This window comes from Rhododendron vialii, chromosome 13a (genome assembly GCF_030253575.1).
Source record: "Rhododendron vialii isolate Sample 1 chromosome 13a, ASM3025357v1".
Taxonomy (NCBI): Eukaryota; Viridiplantae; Streptophyta; class Magnoliopsida; order Ericales; family Ericaceae; genus Rhododendron; species Rhododendron vialii.
The window spans coordinates 1,319,469-1,337,244 of NC_080569.1; the positions used below are offsets into that span (position 1 = coordinate 1,319,469).

Here is a 17,776-nt window from a genome sequence, read left to right on the forward strand (position 1 = left end):
TCGAAACAAGAGACTTTTTCCCGTATCTCAGAATGGTGCAAAACTGTTTTGCAACGGGCTTGTATAAATTGAACGTTGATTGGAGCCCGAAATTGTTCTCTTGGGCTTGCTACACCAGTAGGTTTGATTAGGAATGCCACTGGTGAGTGGGTTCAAGGTTTTCAAAGAAATATTAGTGGATGTATATAGAAGTGGAGATGTGACCCAGCGGAATTCATGAGAGGCTAGTTAGCGTACTAGTCCAAATGAGATAAACGACTTGTCGCAACGAGCAAACCTTGCGCACAAGGAAGAAAGAGAGAAACTCTGCAATATTATTGATTAAAAGCTCCATAAACTCTAAGTTACAAACTCTTATATAGGCCGAAACCCTAGAAACTATAAAAATAAACTTGAAAAATAAAAAGTTCCAGAATTTGGGGTTTTTCCTGAAACTGAAAATGGGAAAGAAAAATAAAACTTTTCCAAAAAGAATCAACTTAAAAAGAATTACGGTCCAAGAGTTATTAATGAAACAAATCTTTCCTGAAATGGCAAAATAACGCAATTGAAGGCCTAAACGAAGGAATTAGGCCGAAAAACACCATTGATCATCAACCTAAGGTTCATGGGTATTGACCGGAGTGTGAAAATAAGTCAGCCCACCAAATTTGGGTCTATTCCGAGCTCGTCCTAATTTTGCCAAATTAGATAATCTGAAATTAAACACCGTTTGGACTTCAGAAGCCTGGCTCGGTAAACCTTCTAAAATCAAGCTATATCGCTTCTAAAATGGATGCAACTCAAGCTATATCGCTTCTAAAATCACCCTCCAGTTTACTAGACATCCGTTCAGCTCTATTATTTGTAATTGCAAGTGACTCATGGAGATGTGCCGAGCCCGTGATACTCGCCATGTTTGAAGAGAAGGAAATCGATGAGCAAATGTTCTTGCAAAGAAGTCTTTTCGATTATGCTAACTCTAAGGAAAATAATTTTGGCACTGCAATTTTTTACGATGACGCTTTAAAATTTATTTTTTAGTTTTGGAGTGTTATTATAAAAAAGTGGAGTGCCAAAATTATTTTCCTATCTCTAATTATGTTCCTCTTGTTGGATCTCCTTTATTTCTGTTTCAATAATTAACTGATGACTCTGTAGGGGTTAAATACCCAGTGACTATTTATGTATAAAATTATAAAAGTTTAGCTATAATTTCATCTGTTATACCAAAAAAAAGAAAAGAAACGGCACTGCTTAACTGACTGTTTTCGGCCTACGAAAACACATGCCTCATGGCCGCAAAGAATTACACGTGATCGCATATAATTACTTTTGGCCGCATAGTATTGAAAGCGTGATCACTGTGCATGAATCTCTTGCGTTTTACACGCCACTTGGACGCTAGAAATTACCGTTGGCCGCAATGGATTACATTTGGCTCATATTATTAAAAGCGTGATTACTATGCACGATTTTTTTCGTGTTTTCTATGCCTCTTGACCGTAATAAATTACAGCTGGCCCCTTATGATTACCCATGGCCGCAAATATTGGATAACGTGTTTCCTGTGCACGATTGTTTTGTATCGTCGCTCAACTCTGTTTCTCTAATCTAACACCCAAAAAAAGAAGAAATTATGGATCGCACGGGTAGATGCGTAGATGCAACAATCTCGCTTTTTCCGCCGCCTTTTGTGAGACCCCGCCACCGTCTTAGGTAACCCCCCCCCCCCCGCGCTCTCTCTCTCAATTCCAGTCACGACCTAATTTCCTCAATTCGTTCCGTAAACTAGGGTTCCTTAAGCTAGGGTTAACTTAATCATTAACTAACTCCAAATCTGCCTATCAAAAAAAAAAAACTAACTCCAAATCGTTCGATAACTCTTGGATGAGTTGGTGTAGTTCACTTGTTACCTTGAATTTAGAACATTCTGGAGTACAGTTAAGGGCTGCTTGAATACGTGGAAGTGTTGCATTATTCTCCAACTCTAGTGTTGCTTGCTTGTAATTTACATCCTGATCCTGTGCCATATTGGTTCTTTAATAGAAAGTCATAGCTCATTAAGTAGATTGTGGTTTTTCAGTTAAGATGGTTACCAAACCAAACCAAATCAAAACCGAGCCTTGTGTCCCAATCAATTGGGATCGGCTACGTGAATTCTATTTTTTCATTGAGCTCTGTACAGGGCTACCTATTTACTTAGATTTAGTATGCCCAAATCTTTTTGTATCACGGCATCCAAAGTCATTTTAGGTCTTCCTCACCCCCTAGCCCTATTATCACTGCTATTATGTTACTCTTCTTGACTACTATGTCTTTAGGTCTACGGTAAATATGTCCAAACTACCTTAATCTATTTTCTCTCAACTTATCTATCGGAGCTCAAATTTTCAAACCCTTAATAGTTGATCTGCATAAGAGTAATGCTATGGTTACCACATTTGTGCATCACATTTGTTCCTTATATGTGATGCTATACATTGCACTAACCATGACACTTAATCGGTCCAACACATCATTGTGATTGGGTCATGTTACGGGCCAGATCATATGCTATCCAAATAGGGTGCGTAAACGTGACCACTATTGTCTGCAATCAAAGCTTTTAAAGAATGTTGTTTCATTTTGTGAGAGGATGGAGGGATGTTTTTAATTTGAGTGAAATCACTTTACCGCTTGTTGTTTGTTTGACCCATCTGTACACTTGGGTCAAACCATAACACAGAAGGATGAAGTTGTCCCTTTTAACTTACTCTCACATGGTTGCACGGTGCACCCTTCCAACACTCTAGCATGGGATTATTTCTGTTGTTGAGTATTCATATGGATTATGGAATATATGAGATGGTTAAGTATGTGCTGATTTTATTGGACAAGTTTTTGGATCTTTGAGAGGGATTTTAAACCAGCAGCCAAGATGCAAAATGAAGAGGGACAAAACATGGTATGTGAAGTGATCTCTTTTTTGTGACAGTTAGTACAATTTAACTACTTGGGTCAATCATTATGAATTGGCTGTTTGAATTGTTGATGCTAATAGCTGTTTTGCATGCTATGGCAGTTCTGCCACAAATAGATTAATTACAGCAAAGGACCATGCATCTTTACAAATCAATGTTGGGCATTTGGATGCAAATGGCATCTACACTGGTCAATTTACCACCTTTGCACTATGTGGTTTCGTTCGCGCCCAGGTTCTTCTTCTTGCTTGTTTTAGTTTTGATTTGTTTTTTCCTTCTTGGCTTTGCCAAAAAAAAAAGCTGCTAAGGCTATATTGACAGTATAGACTTCAGATCTAAGTTGTTATTTTCTTCACTTTGCAAAAAGTTGTAGACTTGTACAGTGATACGAAATTTTGCTCAAGGCATTGGATTTTGTGAAATTGAAGTAATCATACAATGCTTTGTTCTTATGGCCACTTTTTTCACAATGAAAAGAGACTGACCCGCTACTACAAAGGGATTTATAGCTAGGTTTCAATAGTGGACAGAGTCACAGGTCCACAGTGGATTGTCCGTTGCAACGAGATTGACATTGGTGGTGCACACAATTGACCGGGTTGAGGATTGATATTGGAGATGAACATAAATAAGAGAGCAATAGACTTGTACCAAGGATATCCAGTGGAAAGAATATTATTAAAATGTGGAGAAAAAGATATCCTTTCCAAACCTAACCAAACGAAATAGAGGTTTACGTCCCAATCTATTGGTGTTGGCTCAATGAATCTACTTTGTCCATTGAATTCTGTTCAAGGCATCGTGTTCTGTGATATCCCATGTAGCACCGACACTGCAAAAGGGCACACTGTCCACATATTGGACACGGGGACACGCCCAAATACGTATTGGACACGCCACGTGGCGTGTCCAATAATTTTTATTATTTTTTGATCGGGGACACGTCGGGGACACGACTGTGGGTCAAAATGTAATATATATTTTTAATTTTGAGGGGTTAATATGAAATTATTCAAAAATATTTGGGTTAAATGTTAATTATGCCTTTATTTGGACCATGGTAATCTTATACATTCATATAGGACATGTCTTCATCAACAATGGAAGAAAAAAAAAAAAATGTATATATGTATTTATGTATATATTTATTTATTTATTTATACACGTGGCGTGTCCCCCGCTGTGTCCGTATCCCCATTTTTTTTTTAGAATTGCCGTGTCCCGTGTCCGTGTCTGTATCCGTATCTGTGTCCATGCTGCAAAGGTGATATCCAAGAAACCCTACTGCCTCTAAAGTCAATTTTGGTGTACTCCTAAAATGAGAAAACATATGGCTGAATGAAAAGCAACTATTGCAAGTACTAGTACCATACCCTAGGAAATAAGGGTGCAACCCTCTTTGTCCAGGACTCCAGGCAACCCTTCCCTTTCGCTTTTCTAGCTGAGTAACAAAAGAGCTCAGAAGACACCTGCATCATGTTGATTTATATTCATATTTTTTATACAGCAGTGATTCTTAAGGTGCTTTCTCGATTTTTCATGTGGCTTTTCCTCGATTGTGTAGTTTTTGCTGATGCAGCATATCTGATGAGATAATGGTAATTGCCATCAATGAGAAAACAGTACCCATCCCAGTTTGCTCCCATCAACACAGAAAAAGAAAAGAATAGGAAACAAAGTGAACTATGTCCATGAACGCCTGAAATAAAATAACTGAATTTTTTTTCTCCAAAATGTGATTAGGCTTTCACCAATTACTTACTAATATCTGGGTGTGTTGGGAACAGCTTTTCATCTCAGATCAGGGTTTCTTTAGTTGTTTTATAACTTCTTACCTTGGATTCTCCGACTCTCTTTCGACATTGTTTTGTATGATACGTGAACTGATGACGACAAACATAAATAATGTTTAAATGCATTGTCATTCTGTTTAAAGTAAGGCCCCCATGTTGTTTCGTTGGACTTGCTGTAGATGTGTGGCAAGTTGATGCTTGACATGTTGGTTTGTTGTACTGCAGGGTGATGCTGACAGTGGGCTCGATCGTCTGTGGCAGAAGAAGAAAGCTGAACTGCGACAACAATAGATGAGGGGTAAATGATGACTTTGGTTTGACTTTTGCATTTTAGAAGCTTTCTTGCTTAGTCAGCAGAAAATTTTTGTGTTGTCCTTGTGTGATGGTGCAAGCTTGTCGCCTTTATTAAGTGATCTTTGATTTGGTGTAAGTGATTATGTTTGTGATGGTGCGTACTTTTTTTTTATTTTAATGTCTGGTGTCTTCTCAATATCTGATAGCATAAGTATTGAAAGATGATCGATTCTCCTTTTGTTGTTGAAAAGAATGCATCCAGTGAAGGATTGCATTGATTTAGTTAAAAGTGTTGAAATGTTAGTGGATTCTATCTGATCATTCGAAGCCCGAAAGCAGATGTGCCTGAACTTACTTGGAAAACTCATTTGGGTTATGTTAGTGTCGCTCATTAGGTTTCTTTCGTGTGTGAGTGATGCCACTAGATTCTTAGAGAATCCCTAGCAACAAAGACATTTACTACTTGTCAATTTGAGCAAGGGTTGGGGTTACATTCCTGTTGGTCCTGGCTGTGTTACTCGCATCTTGCTGCAAGGGTTTCAATCCCATAGGCATGTTAGGTCTAAGTTTGTCAAATGGCATATCAACCTTGAATTCAGTCTAGTTCGAGTTCGACGATTGATCTGAAAGATCCATCTCCATACTGGAGGATTCTAGCTGTCAAACAAGGTCAAAAAGTTTACATCGTGTGGCTTAAACTAACATGGGGTGAGAAACATTGGGCTTTCTGAAGAGATGACTATGCCCATCCTAACGGAGGACAAGTTAAGGGGTTCAATTTACGTTGGGAAGTGCCAAGAAAGCTAAGAGGGAAGTAGTACAGAAACACAGCATGTTGCAGCTGTAATGACCCGTTCCAGCTGACTTGTTAACCATTTACCTAACACGTGGCTCAAAAGGTTAACCTCAAATTATACAGTAGTTGGTGGGCGTTTTCTTATAAACCATTTCATCATTTCCCACTTTTCCGATGTGGGACATGGCTTGTGTGGGGTTCTCACAATCTCCCCAACTTGGCTGTGCAACGTTCTCGTTGCATTGGCCCAACAACCTTCCCTGGTGGCCAGGGTGTGGCACTTCGGTCTGTACAACACAATCAGTGTGCTTGCACCAGATTCTAGAGGTGGCTCTCACCATGTAGACCAGGATTGTGCTCTGATACCAACATATTGTGAGAACCCCACACAAGCCATGTCCCACATCGGAAAAGTGGGAAATGATGAAATGGTTTATAAGGAAATGCCCACCAGCTACTGTATAACTTGAGGTTAACATTTTGAACGACATGGTTAGGCGAATGGTTAGCAAGTCAGCTGGGATAGGTCGTTACAGCAGCTCCATTGCGAAAGAGGGAGAAAGAAGTGTTAGCAATTGCTTAGTTCATTGATCTTTTGCCTGTTGAAGAAATATCCACGTCTTCAGCACGGCCACACATTCTAAAAGATCAAAAGCAATCCCCACTTACCCTGAAGTTAAAGTTGGTTATACATACTTCTTCTCATCATGTGATACATTTCCTCTTCACCTCTCCTCCGTTATGCTGCCTCCCACGAACAGTAACGTCGTACCGATACATTCTTCATTAATGGAAAAATCAGTGACTTTAGAATTGCTTCTGGTATTAGATGTCCAACATCAGTTTGTTCTCCACAATACGTGTTGGTTATCGTTTCCTTTCTACTTTGTTTTCATTTTCTGCAGCATACAAAAACACTAGGTTTATGTCTTAACTTTTGAAAATTATTTTTGAGAAAATTTCGTGAAAGTACTCTCCTGAGAGCAACGAATTTGTGTATACTAACTTCCAGTATGTTGGTTTCAGGATAAAGTGCCTCCGAAGAGGGCAACAAAAACATGTGGTTTTCTTAGTGTACTTAAACTCATCATCACATGTCTTTTTGAACATGGATTTAATCATACCTGTTGCGAATAATTCATACCAAACGAAAACATCTCCACCCGACACACATCATTTTTTCACGCCACGAATGATCCTAATAGTAAAGTCAATTTTATGCACAATGTCAAATAGTTACAAACTCGTGTCTTATCTAAATTAAAACAAAGAACTGCTCCAGTAGTCATCATGTTGTGGATAAGAACATGTATCCTCCAAGAAAAGGACCACGAAATCCGAAATGAACAATACAGACACTTATATATGCTTGAAAAAGAGTGATCACAAAAATGTGGTACGTAGAATACGTCCAAGGAGGTATTGGATGGTGGGGAGGCACTATGATTTGCTAAGTGAGGTGTGCTCCACCCAGTCATGGAAAACAGAGAGCCCATGGGGATTTTGCTTTCTCCTCCATTATCACAAACTTACCATGGGAGAGAAAGAAAAAAGGTTAAAACTGCACTAGTACTGTCGTCTAGCTAGAATTGCCATGGTAGTAGTAGGAGGAGGAGAGAGGGCACTTCATCTGTTTGGCATCATGTTGCAAAAAGGAAATCTATGATGGAAGGCGGATGCGGCGAGCGACAACTGCATAGAATGGTATACTAGTAGTTAAACTAGTAGCTAATGACACGGATAGATTACAATTCACAAGCACCATTTTTATATAAAAAAAAGTTCGTTTAGAATGATGCGACAGTGGTAGTTTCGTACTTATGGGTTACAATAGTGAGTGTTTTTATTGGACATGTGATAGGTGCGTAAATATGTCTATTTACGTCCCCTAATTTAGGCTTGTTATGTCCATTTAGTACGCTACTTGGGATTTCATACTTGTTAATTGCGTTTCAGGATTCTCGGAGCCGATGATTAACATTTGGAGCTAAAAGCACAAAATCATATTTAACACAAAGCCGATGCCTATCCAATTGATCCAGAGACGACCAAATTATATTGGATAACGAGAAGTACCCAATCAAATTCCTGGCTACCTTATGGAAATTTGAAGCATAAAGTTATATAGTCTCTGCATGTGATTTGTGGCTGGGAATTGGGCCATATATTTGCCAAGATTTGTAACAAAATGGGGGAGTTTGGAAAAGGTGGGCCCATTAATTGTAATTTCTGGAAAGACTTGAGGCTGGAAAAATACAATTCTCGGTGAAGCGGCAACTATATAGACTATACCAATGGAACTTTATTCTTGCATGCTTATTTATTTTTACTCCATGAGTAGCTAAACCCCTTGACTAGGGTGATGAGGAGGTCTCTCTAAGTAGCGTAGTTAGATTTTTAGGATTTTATATTCAACTTTTGATTGTATGACTTGGATGTTTCATAGTTTCAATGAATGTTTTAATTCTTTCAATCTTCGCACCGTATTTATATTCGTGATATTAAATATTGTCACACAATGGTTTTTACTGTTTCGAGAAAGGCTTTAAGATAGACTATACAACGTGAGATGGGTCGTGCAGTTGTTAAATTCAATGAGACAATCCGTGCCGTGTTGAGATAGTCTATACGGAGTACGAATCTTGATTATATTTTTGGGGATTATCGATAGGAATTGCTACCCTACGGTGGTCTGGTTTAATGTTGAATATGAACCCTAGGTTTCGAAACAATTATGTTACAAGGGGAGACTGAATCAAAAATCTTAGTCCATTCTCTTATCAGTTTACAACTCCTTTAATCGCTTTCTAGTTTATTTTTAGTTTAATCAAATCCAAATCCAAATCCAACTTCTTTTTACTTTCTGAATTAAATTAGAAATTAATTGAAACTACTGCAACTCAGCTTTTTACTCCCTGCGGACGATCCTGGACTTAACCACTGTTCTTCGGAATACTAGTTAATTCCTTGGTTTTATAAATTATATTTTTGGTACGAAAACGACAGACCAAAGAACAACAATAGGATATTATCATTCTGCGTGGTTGAAAGACACAAAACTCGTTGAATCATGTGCATAATATCACTTATAGGCTCATGGTTAGGCAAATTGATCGCCCTATGCTATATGTTGTATTGATAGCATTACATTAGTCTAATAGGCTCTGCACTCCAACATGAAGACTTTGTTCAGAATGATGTGGCAATGACATTTTCAAACCTACGAGTCACAATAGCAGTTATTGTTTTGATTTACAATGAAAGAACTTCCAGGGACGCTGTTATTCTGCGTAGTTGAAGGATACAAACCTCATTGAATGATGTGCATGAAAATCATTTGTAGAGGCTTATAGTAACACAAATTGATTGCCCGGGTGTAAAAAAAATGCAATATATTGTGTTGATACCACTAAATTACTTTGGTGGGCTCCACACTCCAGCACGATGAATCATTCATTGCGTGTTTCTCACCGGATTGTAGATGAACGGAGTGCTCTTATGGATTCGAAACATCTTTTTTGTGACGTTTTTATGCGTCTATAACAATACTGTTGCGGATAAAAGGACGGCAGTGGACATACATTGTACTATTTGAACATCTTGAATTATGTTCCTATGGTGTCCACAAGCCCTAGCTACCTAGATCTCTCCTTCATCTATCTAATCCAAAAATCCTTTTTAGAATTGATTGTACAACTTTAACTTCAATGGGGAATTTGAATTGATCTCTTGATGCTCTGTTTCAACTTTCAACATTTAGGTGCCTCTTTGAAATGGCTTTTTGATGCCTCCTGCTTGAAAAGTTTTGTTTTTTTCTTTTTTCTTTTCAATTAGCAAAGCTTGTGAACCACTAGGGTTGCTTTCAGGAGGAATGAGTTGGTTTTTTTCTGTTATGATTTCCGCGTCACATATCTATTTTATCACAAACAAAAAGGGTGAGATTGATACCCCAAAGAAAGAAATGGGATTTACTCAACTTTTCTCAAGATCTTTTTATTTTATTTTTTTGCCTTTTTGTTTCGGAGAAAAGAAAAGAGGAAAGACCTATTGCTTGAGGCTTGAGGACAAATTTCAATGGTTTCGAACCAGATACTAAATTCATCTTGTCGAAGATATAATACCCGATGGGATATAACATGGTCTCCACTTAACTTCAATCAAAATACTGTATTATAAACATGCTAAAAACATATGCCAACCAGTGGCGGATGCAAAAGATTTGACGTAGGTGGCACTTTTCAATCACAATCTTGGAAAATATTCTCACAGATAGAGAACAACCAAATAATACCAAACTTAAAAAACATTTTTCACTATGCATAGAAAATTCTAGCACACTTTTTTTGCAAAAAAATTCCAAAAAACACGAGCCCAAAAACTATGATATTATACACATGAAAGTGTAATTTTTGAAGATTATTAGGAAACTTAGACACATTTAGGATGAATAATAATATTATTTGTAAGGAGATAACTAAAAGAAGTAGAAAACTAGGGGTTATATTGAAACTATACCAAATCCCTTACTAGATCCGCCCCGAGTGCCAACCATGGAGAAAACATCCGATGATATGTCATTTCACCCTAACGTACATGTGTATCAAGTTATAGAAAGATCTAAAGTAAGTGCCTTGGAAGAACAAGCTGTGACATTTTCTTTCGTGAATTCTCTAGTCTCAACTTGAATGACTCGCCTTCGACCTAGTCATGGGGGAGAGGATCAGTTAACACAAAAACATATTTTCGATAGAAACTAAACTAATCAGGCACTAGTAACATATATATAAATTACTCCATTTTCATGGTCGTGCATCATACGCCATTTCCCAAATCAAGAAAAGTTAGTGCGGGCCTCAACACGGATGTTACCAACCATATTGTCTCAATTAGGGTATCAATCATGCAGAAAAAGAAGACGTTTTCGATAACTTTTCAGATAGCCAGAATTCCACATCTATATATTTGCCCTTTGGGTTCTTAAACTATTGAACGAGAAGTAGTTCTACTGTTTACTTTTTAGCAGTAGAACTGTCAACTCTACCTTATTTACTAGTTAATCTTTCTTTCCAAACTTTTGTTCTGGTAGTATAATGGACGGAAAGAAACTAGAATACAAAGGCGAGGAAGCGTTAACCGAGCTTGAGAAGCTAACAATGAAGCCTGGCGAAGTTCAAGAGAGAATTTTGAGAGGGATCTTAGAAAGAAATGGAGAGACTGAGTATTTGAACAAGTACATGACCAAGGGATCAAAAGATGTCGGAGAATTTAAGCGGTGCGTACCGGTTATAATGTATAATCGTATCCGACCCTATATCCAAAGGATCGCCAATGGCGAAGACTCTTCCCTCATTACCGGTCACCCCATAACCGAGATGTTATGCAGGTCTTTCTCTCCCTCTTTACTTTGCATTGGCTAAACTGCTCTTAATATCTTTATGAGCAAGAGCTAAAGTAGCTCAATCTTTTTTTTCCTGTCTGGGTTTCTCATTAAACTTTGGGTGTGTTTCTGCATTTGCAGTTCTGGCACTTCTGCTGGAGAGCCTAAGTTGATGCCATCAATTGCTGAAGATCTGGACCGTCGAACATTTCTTTATAACCTCATCATGCCCATTATTAACCAGTTACATGTCTCATTCCACTCTATTTTTCGATCGATAACCCATCCTAGATATGGCTATATCCAAATTTACCATGCGGTACTAGGATCCGAATCGTAGTACCTATCTAAAAATAGCTAGCCACAAACTTCAATACTTCACCATCAATTTATCAATTGAATTTACTATACCATAATGTTATGACGATGACATTTTGATGTCATATATAATCACAAAATCGAGGAATTATCTTTTGATACGAAATAAGAGAACCAAAAAAGCCTCCATGATCATCAGTCTACACAGGAATCCTTTTGATTCAATCTTAATTTCAGGTATGTCCCCGGGCTTGATGAGGGAAAGGCTATGTATCTCTACTTTGTGAAGGCAGAAATGTCAACACCTAGTGGCTTACCCGCTAGAGCGGTGCTCACAAGCTACTACAAGAGCAAACACTTCAGGTGCCGATCGCCAGACCCTTACAACAACTTCACCAGCCCTAATCAGGCCATCTTGTGCATTGACAGCAACCAAAGCATGTATTGCCAGCTGCTAGCCGGTCTTATCCACCGCCACCAGGTTTTGTATACAAAATTTATGAAATGAATGACGATAGAGACACTTAACCACCATACAATCACGTGAGATCCATACACGTTGTAGTCATGGATCCCACATGATTGAACGATGATTAGGATCCTAGGGCACCATGTAGCCCTGCCCCTCTCAAGAGAGGGATTTGTTTTTGTTTTTTTTTTGTGTGCAAGATTACACATAGATTACATGAGTGTGTCCAAAATTATTGTCCTCTTATTGGTCTGTCTCTTGAAATTTCTAAAGCAGAAAGATGAGGATTTGGGATGCAGAAATCTTTTGTTGTCCTGTTTGAATATTCATTTCTTAAGTACTCTTGGAGCAGGTCTTGCGCCTTGGAGCAGTCTTCGCCTCGGCTTTTCTTCGTGCCATCTCCTTCCTCGAGTGTAATTGGGCCAACATGTGCAACGACATCCGAACCGGTCATCTGGACACTACAATCACAGACCCTGCTTGTCGATCGGCCATGTCGGCCCTACTTTTGTCGCCGAACCCACATCTTGCAAGTGAGATCGAGCGCATTTGCGGCCGGCCGTCATGGAAAGGGATAGTGTGCCACCTTTGGCCTAGGGCCAAGTACATCGAGGCAGTGGTCACGGGGTCCATGGCACAGTACATCCCGTCCCTCGAGTACTATAGTGATGCGAAGTTACCCTTGGTGTGTCCAATGTATGCTTCATCCGAGTGTTATTTTGGAGTGAATTTGAAACCCTTATGTGACCCTGCGGATGTGGCATTTACCCTTTTACCAAATATGGGTTATTTCGAGTTCTTACCATTGGGTGATAATGGGAAATTTACACCGATGGAGGTGGATGAAGAAGACGATCAGGTGCCCAAGGATAAGCTTGTCGACTTGGTGGACGTTAGGCTTGGCTGTTACTATGAGCTGGTGGTTACCACATTTGCCGGTAGGCGCTCATACTTTTCTGCTTTCATGATAGGTTAATGGCCCGGCCGGGGTAAAAAAATTGCATATTTTCCAACAGAAGGTCTACATGCATCTGTGTAAGTGTTTGATGGATGTGGACTCATGTGTATGGAACGGTTTCGAACACAGTTGGTTTCAGACACAATTATATCCGGAGTTGTATTTTAAAGTTGTATTAGTAGCACTGCTCATTTTCCAATGTGCAGCGCGTTCCTTTGGGTCCATCCACTCACGTAACTGATGGTTTTGTTTTTCGTGGCTGATATTAGGATTGTACCGATATCGCATCGGTGACGTCCTCCAAGTGACTGGATTCCACAACAAAGCCCCACAATTCCGATTCATCTGCAGGAGAAACGTCGTACTCAGCATCGACACCGACAAGACCAATGAGGAAGATCTACACAGGAGCATTACAAAAGCAAAAAAACTGCTCGAACCCCACAATGCCCTACTAGTGGAATACACTAGCTATGCCGACGCCTCGTCCTTACCAGGACACTACGTCATCTTTTGGGAGATCAAAGCTCCATTTGCCAGTACTCCAGATAACGATTATGCTACGGTGCTTCAAGAGTGTTGCGTTGCTGTGGAAGAAGAGCTGGACTACATTTACCGGCGTTGCAGGGCCCACGACAAGTCGGTGGGGCCGCTGGAGATACGTGTGGTCAAGCCGGGCACGTTTCATGGGCTGATGGACTTGTGCGTTGATCAGGGCGGGTCAATTAATCAGTACAAGACCCCGAGGTGCATCAAGTCTGATGCTGCCCTGGAGCTGCTTAACTCTAATGTGGAGGGCTGTTTTTTCAGTCCTAGGGATCCTGCATGGAAGCCTTGAAATGTTTGGGATACTGGGTAGGGTATAATAAGTTCAAGTGCTGGGTTTTTTTTTTCCCCAGTTTTGCATCTTGTACTACTTTTGAGTTACTATAAATTCTGTTATTTGGTTTCAATTTTTTTTTTGGAAAATGCTCTCGAAAAAGTGCATGAACATTAAAACTTGTTGGTTAAAATAACTCTAAGATGGAAATCAGTTTCCATGTTATGAACACTTCATTAGTAATTCTAAGTGACTGTTATCTGCATAATGGAATGGATTTATGGAACGAAAGGATACGTGCAGTGCTCATCTCTATGGGCCGGGCTGCAAATGAATCGAGCTACTCGCGAGTAGCTCAAGGCTTGGCTCGTTAGGGTTCGGCTCCACTCGTTTAGTAATTAAGCCAAGTTCAAGCTTTGGGCTGGTTTAGTAAACGAGTCAAACTTAACACTCCAAAACTTGGCTCGAAAAAGTGGGCTCGGCTCATTTATAGAGACTCATTTAATAAATAAATATATCAAGCTCACTCGTTAAAGGCTCGACTAGTTTACAGCAGAGCCGAGCTCGAAAACAACAAAGCTTGACTAGGCTCGTTTGCAGCCCTCCTGCTACAGCTACATTGGAGACCCAATCTATGATTCTACATGACATCTGGTGTATATACCTACACCATACTTGTAAGTACATTATATGAACATTTATATCTAATCTAATGGAATTCTCCGGGCAATTAATTTACTTTGTTTTTGTGTCACGGTCGATTCCAAAAGTATGCCTTGATAAAATCATAGGGTACTCTTGAAGAATCGCAACGTGATATCCTTAATGCCCTTCAACGCCCTAGCAATGATATTTTGGAGGACGTTGAGTTGGGGCATCACGTGATGTGCGCAGGATTTGAAACATTGGTTTGCGCTCATAAGTAATAGTTGACGATAAAGTGGATTTACCCGACAGTACGTAGTACTTGTCCGCATCATCATCAGCGTGCCCGGCCGGCCAACATGCGCATGCAATTTTCTCCCTTGTAAAAGTGGTGACTGATCATATATACATACATATACATATATATGTACTATGAAGTGATGGGATTATTAATTGCAACACATCATGCATACAAAACAGAAAGTCTACACACACAGTAATCTGTGCATAGATTGTGCACAGATCTTGTTGTGGGGTCCACCACGGGTCCCACACAAATCATCCGAGCCGTTTATTAACTGTAAAACATTTTTTCAAAGGCCCCTAGAAAAAATAAGCTCAATCCGATACCTATAGGTGCTCGATCCAACTATATAACTTTTCATTATCCGAAAATCTGAATGAAAAGTTAGATGGTTGGATGAAACACCTATAGGTATCGGATTGAGCTTACTTTTTACGGAGACCTTTGGAAAAATATTTTACATTTAATAAACGGCTCGGATGATTTGTGTGGGACCCATGGTGGGCCTCACAACAAAATCTGTGCACAATCTGTGCACAGATCTACTGTGTGTGTAGCAGCTCTCCATACAAAACACCAACAACATCATCGTGTACTGATTTGGATTGGTGCATGTACAGCACTAGTCATATCATGTCCCGCAACAAGGTCAGATTTTCCACAAGCAAGGGATTTTGGTTGGATCATGATCAATTCATCTACCATATCCTTATTATGCTCCTGATCCCTTTATGTTGACTACTACATAGATACTTTAAAGAGTGCCGCGCGCTATTCACCTAGCTAATTCATACCCACTAGACCTAGAAAGAGAGAAAAAACAAAGTCAATTAAAGCAGTACAACACTTAACCCGCAAGGGATTGGTGGAGTAGTCATATGGCAATTAGGAACCTCAGAAAGTCTTAGATCCAGGTTGATGTTCTCACCCAGGTGCTATCAATTCCTTTCTTGACCTAGTTTAAAATACTTTAATTGAGTCTGCTAATGTACAATGGAATTGGTTCTCAGAATTGAATTAGTTGGTTCATCGAGCAGATACCGAATTGTATGTCAAAAAACATCAAATCTTGGCAATATTTGTGAACACTTTCTGCTCAAAGTCAACTAAAATTTTGCATCATTGGAAGGAGACCGGTGGAAATCCAACTAGAAAATTCTGTTCTTATAGAGGAAGAGTAATATCTTCATTGATAATAAAGATTACAATCTATTATGTACATTTAATATAACTAAAAACTGAACTATTGCACAAGATTGAAACAAATAACACATCATATTAAATGAAGAATATACCAACGATAAGTTGATCAAATTCCGCTTTGATTAGAGAGATGTGTGATTGCAATAGAAAAGATAAGGGATTTTTTTTCATTGTATGTCCCTAATCTATATAATATAGAGTTGCGGTTTTTGAATTCTCTATATTTTGGATCATCGGATTTGTACATATTTTTTCTAGCTGAGATATACGGGTAGTAAGACTAGAAATATACTTGGAAAGAATGAATATTTGGAAGAAGGATGAAAGAAAAACTAAAATTAATATTTCCTAATATTATTCTGATTCCTAACAGTTATCAGTCAAAAACGATTACTGTAATCTAGGGCTGTCTCTCTCTCCCTCACACGTTAATTCCAAAACGGATTCCAATTTTGAATCTAAAACTATTTTCTCTCTCACATATGTTAGCTCTCCCTCCCTCCCTCTCTCCCTGTCATTTTTTGAAATGTATTCAGATTGCTAAATGTTTAGTTAGTTGAGTGGTTGAGGGAAAAAAAATTGATTAATTATATATTTGGTTATTTGATTCATTACAATATGCTGGTGGCAACAAATGTATTGATTTTGTTGCATCTTAATTCTAAGTCATAGTTTCATCTTCACCTTCATCGGGTTGAAAGTTGAAAGTCAACGAAAATATATATGTGCCTGTGTTTCCGCATTGAAATTAATTTTCTTATTTAACTTAATTTTCTATTGTACATATCGCAAGGGTGTAGGGTCTATCCATACTTAAACAAAAGAGAAGTTGTTGCGATGGATGATTACATTGATCCAATGGTTTAGGCTCATTCTACTCCTTTCAGTAAAGTGCTCACACTTTTTGCACATATTACACAATTACTGTGTGAGTTTATTTACTCCTAACAACTGTACATTAATGTCTCTATGATTTTTCAAAAAAAGAGAGAAGAATACCAAAACTTTTCAAATTTTGTGCTAATTTGAAGAATATATATATATATATATATATCGGGGCGGTTCTGGAGACACCCAAAAAAACACCTCATAGTTTCCGATCAAATTTTGATGATCCGAGCCGCTCAATGTAATCAGAACGTGATTTTAAGGGTACCCACGAGAAATCAGCAAAAAAATGACCGAGAAGGGCTTGATCCGAACAGTTTTTAACTGTTTTTTATTGAACGGTTCAAATAAAATTGCTCAAATCAAGCCTTTCCTGATCATTTTTTTTGTTAATTTCTCACGGGCACCCTTAAAATCGCATTCTGCACACATTGAACGGTTTGGATCATAAAAATTTGATCGAGAACTATGAGTTTGAGATTTGGGGTGTTCTTTTAGGTATTTTTTTGGGTGTCCCTTGAACATATATATAGGGGAGCATTCCGGGGACACAAAAAAAGACACTCCATTTCAACCATTGAAGCCAATGGCTAAGATTAGAAGTTCACAAAGAATTACTATTGGCCGCAAAGAATGACATCCAGGCACAAAAAATTACTCTTGGCTGTAAAGAATTACATTTGGCCGCAACGAATTACTCGTGACCGAGAATTCCTTTTAGTTGCATCGAATTGCACTTGGTAGCATCGAATTGTACTTGGCTGCATCGAATTGCTTTTGTTCGCATCAAATTGCACTTGGCCGCTACGAATTGTACTTGACCGTGAATAATTACTCTTGGCTGCTACGAATTGCACTTAGCCGCATCAAATTGCTCTTGGCCGCTATGAATTGCTCTTGGCCGCATCGAATTGCACTTGGCCGCATCGAATTCTTGCAATTCTTTGCAGCCAAGTGCAATTATGTGCG

The 17,776-nt window shown here is 38.9% G+C and overlaps 2 protein-coding genes across 4 annotated transcripts; both read left to right on the forward strand.

Annotated features, from left to right (window-relative positions):
* Positions 1-1,518: 1,518 nt before the first annotated feature.
* Positions 1,519-13,427, forward strand: LOC131315096 (small ribosomal subunit protein eS21z-like). 2 transcript variants are annotated; one of them, XM_058344164.1, is made up of 5 exons: positions 1,620-1,698; positions 2,860-2,926; positions 3,044-3,176; positions 4,961-5,033; positions 13,299-13,427. In XM_058344164.1, the coding sequence occupies exons 2-4, from the start codon at positions 2,907-2,909 to the stop codon at positions 5,024-5,026; spliced, it is 219 nt and encodes a 72-aa protein (XP_058200147.1). In that variant the 5' UTR covers positions 1,620-1,698; positions 2,860-2,906; the 3' UTR covers positions 5,027-5,033; positions 13,299-13,427. The 2 variants fall into 2 exon arrangements, with proteins under 2 accessions (XP_058200146.1, XP_058200147.1); XM_058344163.1 differs by lacking the exon at positions 13,299-13,427 and having other exon boundaries at positions 1,519-1,698; positions 4,961-5,318.
* Positions 1,640-13,900, forward strand: LOC131315087 (putative indole-3-acetic acid-amido synthetase GH3.9). 2 transcript variants are annotated; one of them, XM_058344149.1, is made up of 6 exons: positions 1,640-1,698; positions 3,044-3,132; positions 11,344-11,445; positions 11,758-12,001; positions 12,342-12,927; positions 13,217-13,900. In XM_058344149.1, the coding sequence occupies exons 3-6, from the start codon at positions 11,375-11,377 to the stop codon at positions 13,783-13,785; spliced, it is 1,470 nt and encodes a 489-aa protein (XP_058200132.1). In that variant the 5' UTR covers positions 1,640-1,698; positions 3,044-3,132; positions 11,344-11,374; the 3' UTR covers positions 13,786-13,900. The 2 variants fall into 2 exon arrangements, with proteins under 2 accessions (XP_058200132.1, XP_058200131.1); XM_058344148.1 differs by lacking the exons at positions 1,640-1,698; positions 3,044-3,132 and adding an exon at positions 10,668-11,208.
* The last annotated feature ends 3,876 nt before the right edge of the window (positions 13,901-17,776 follow it).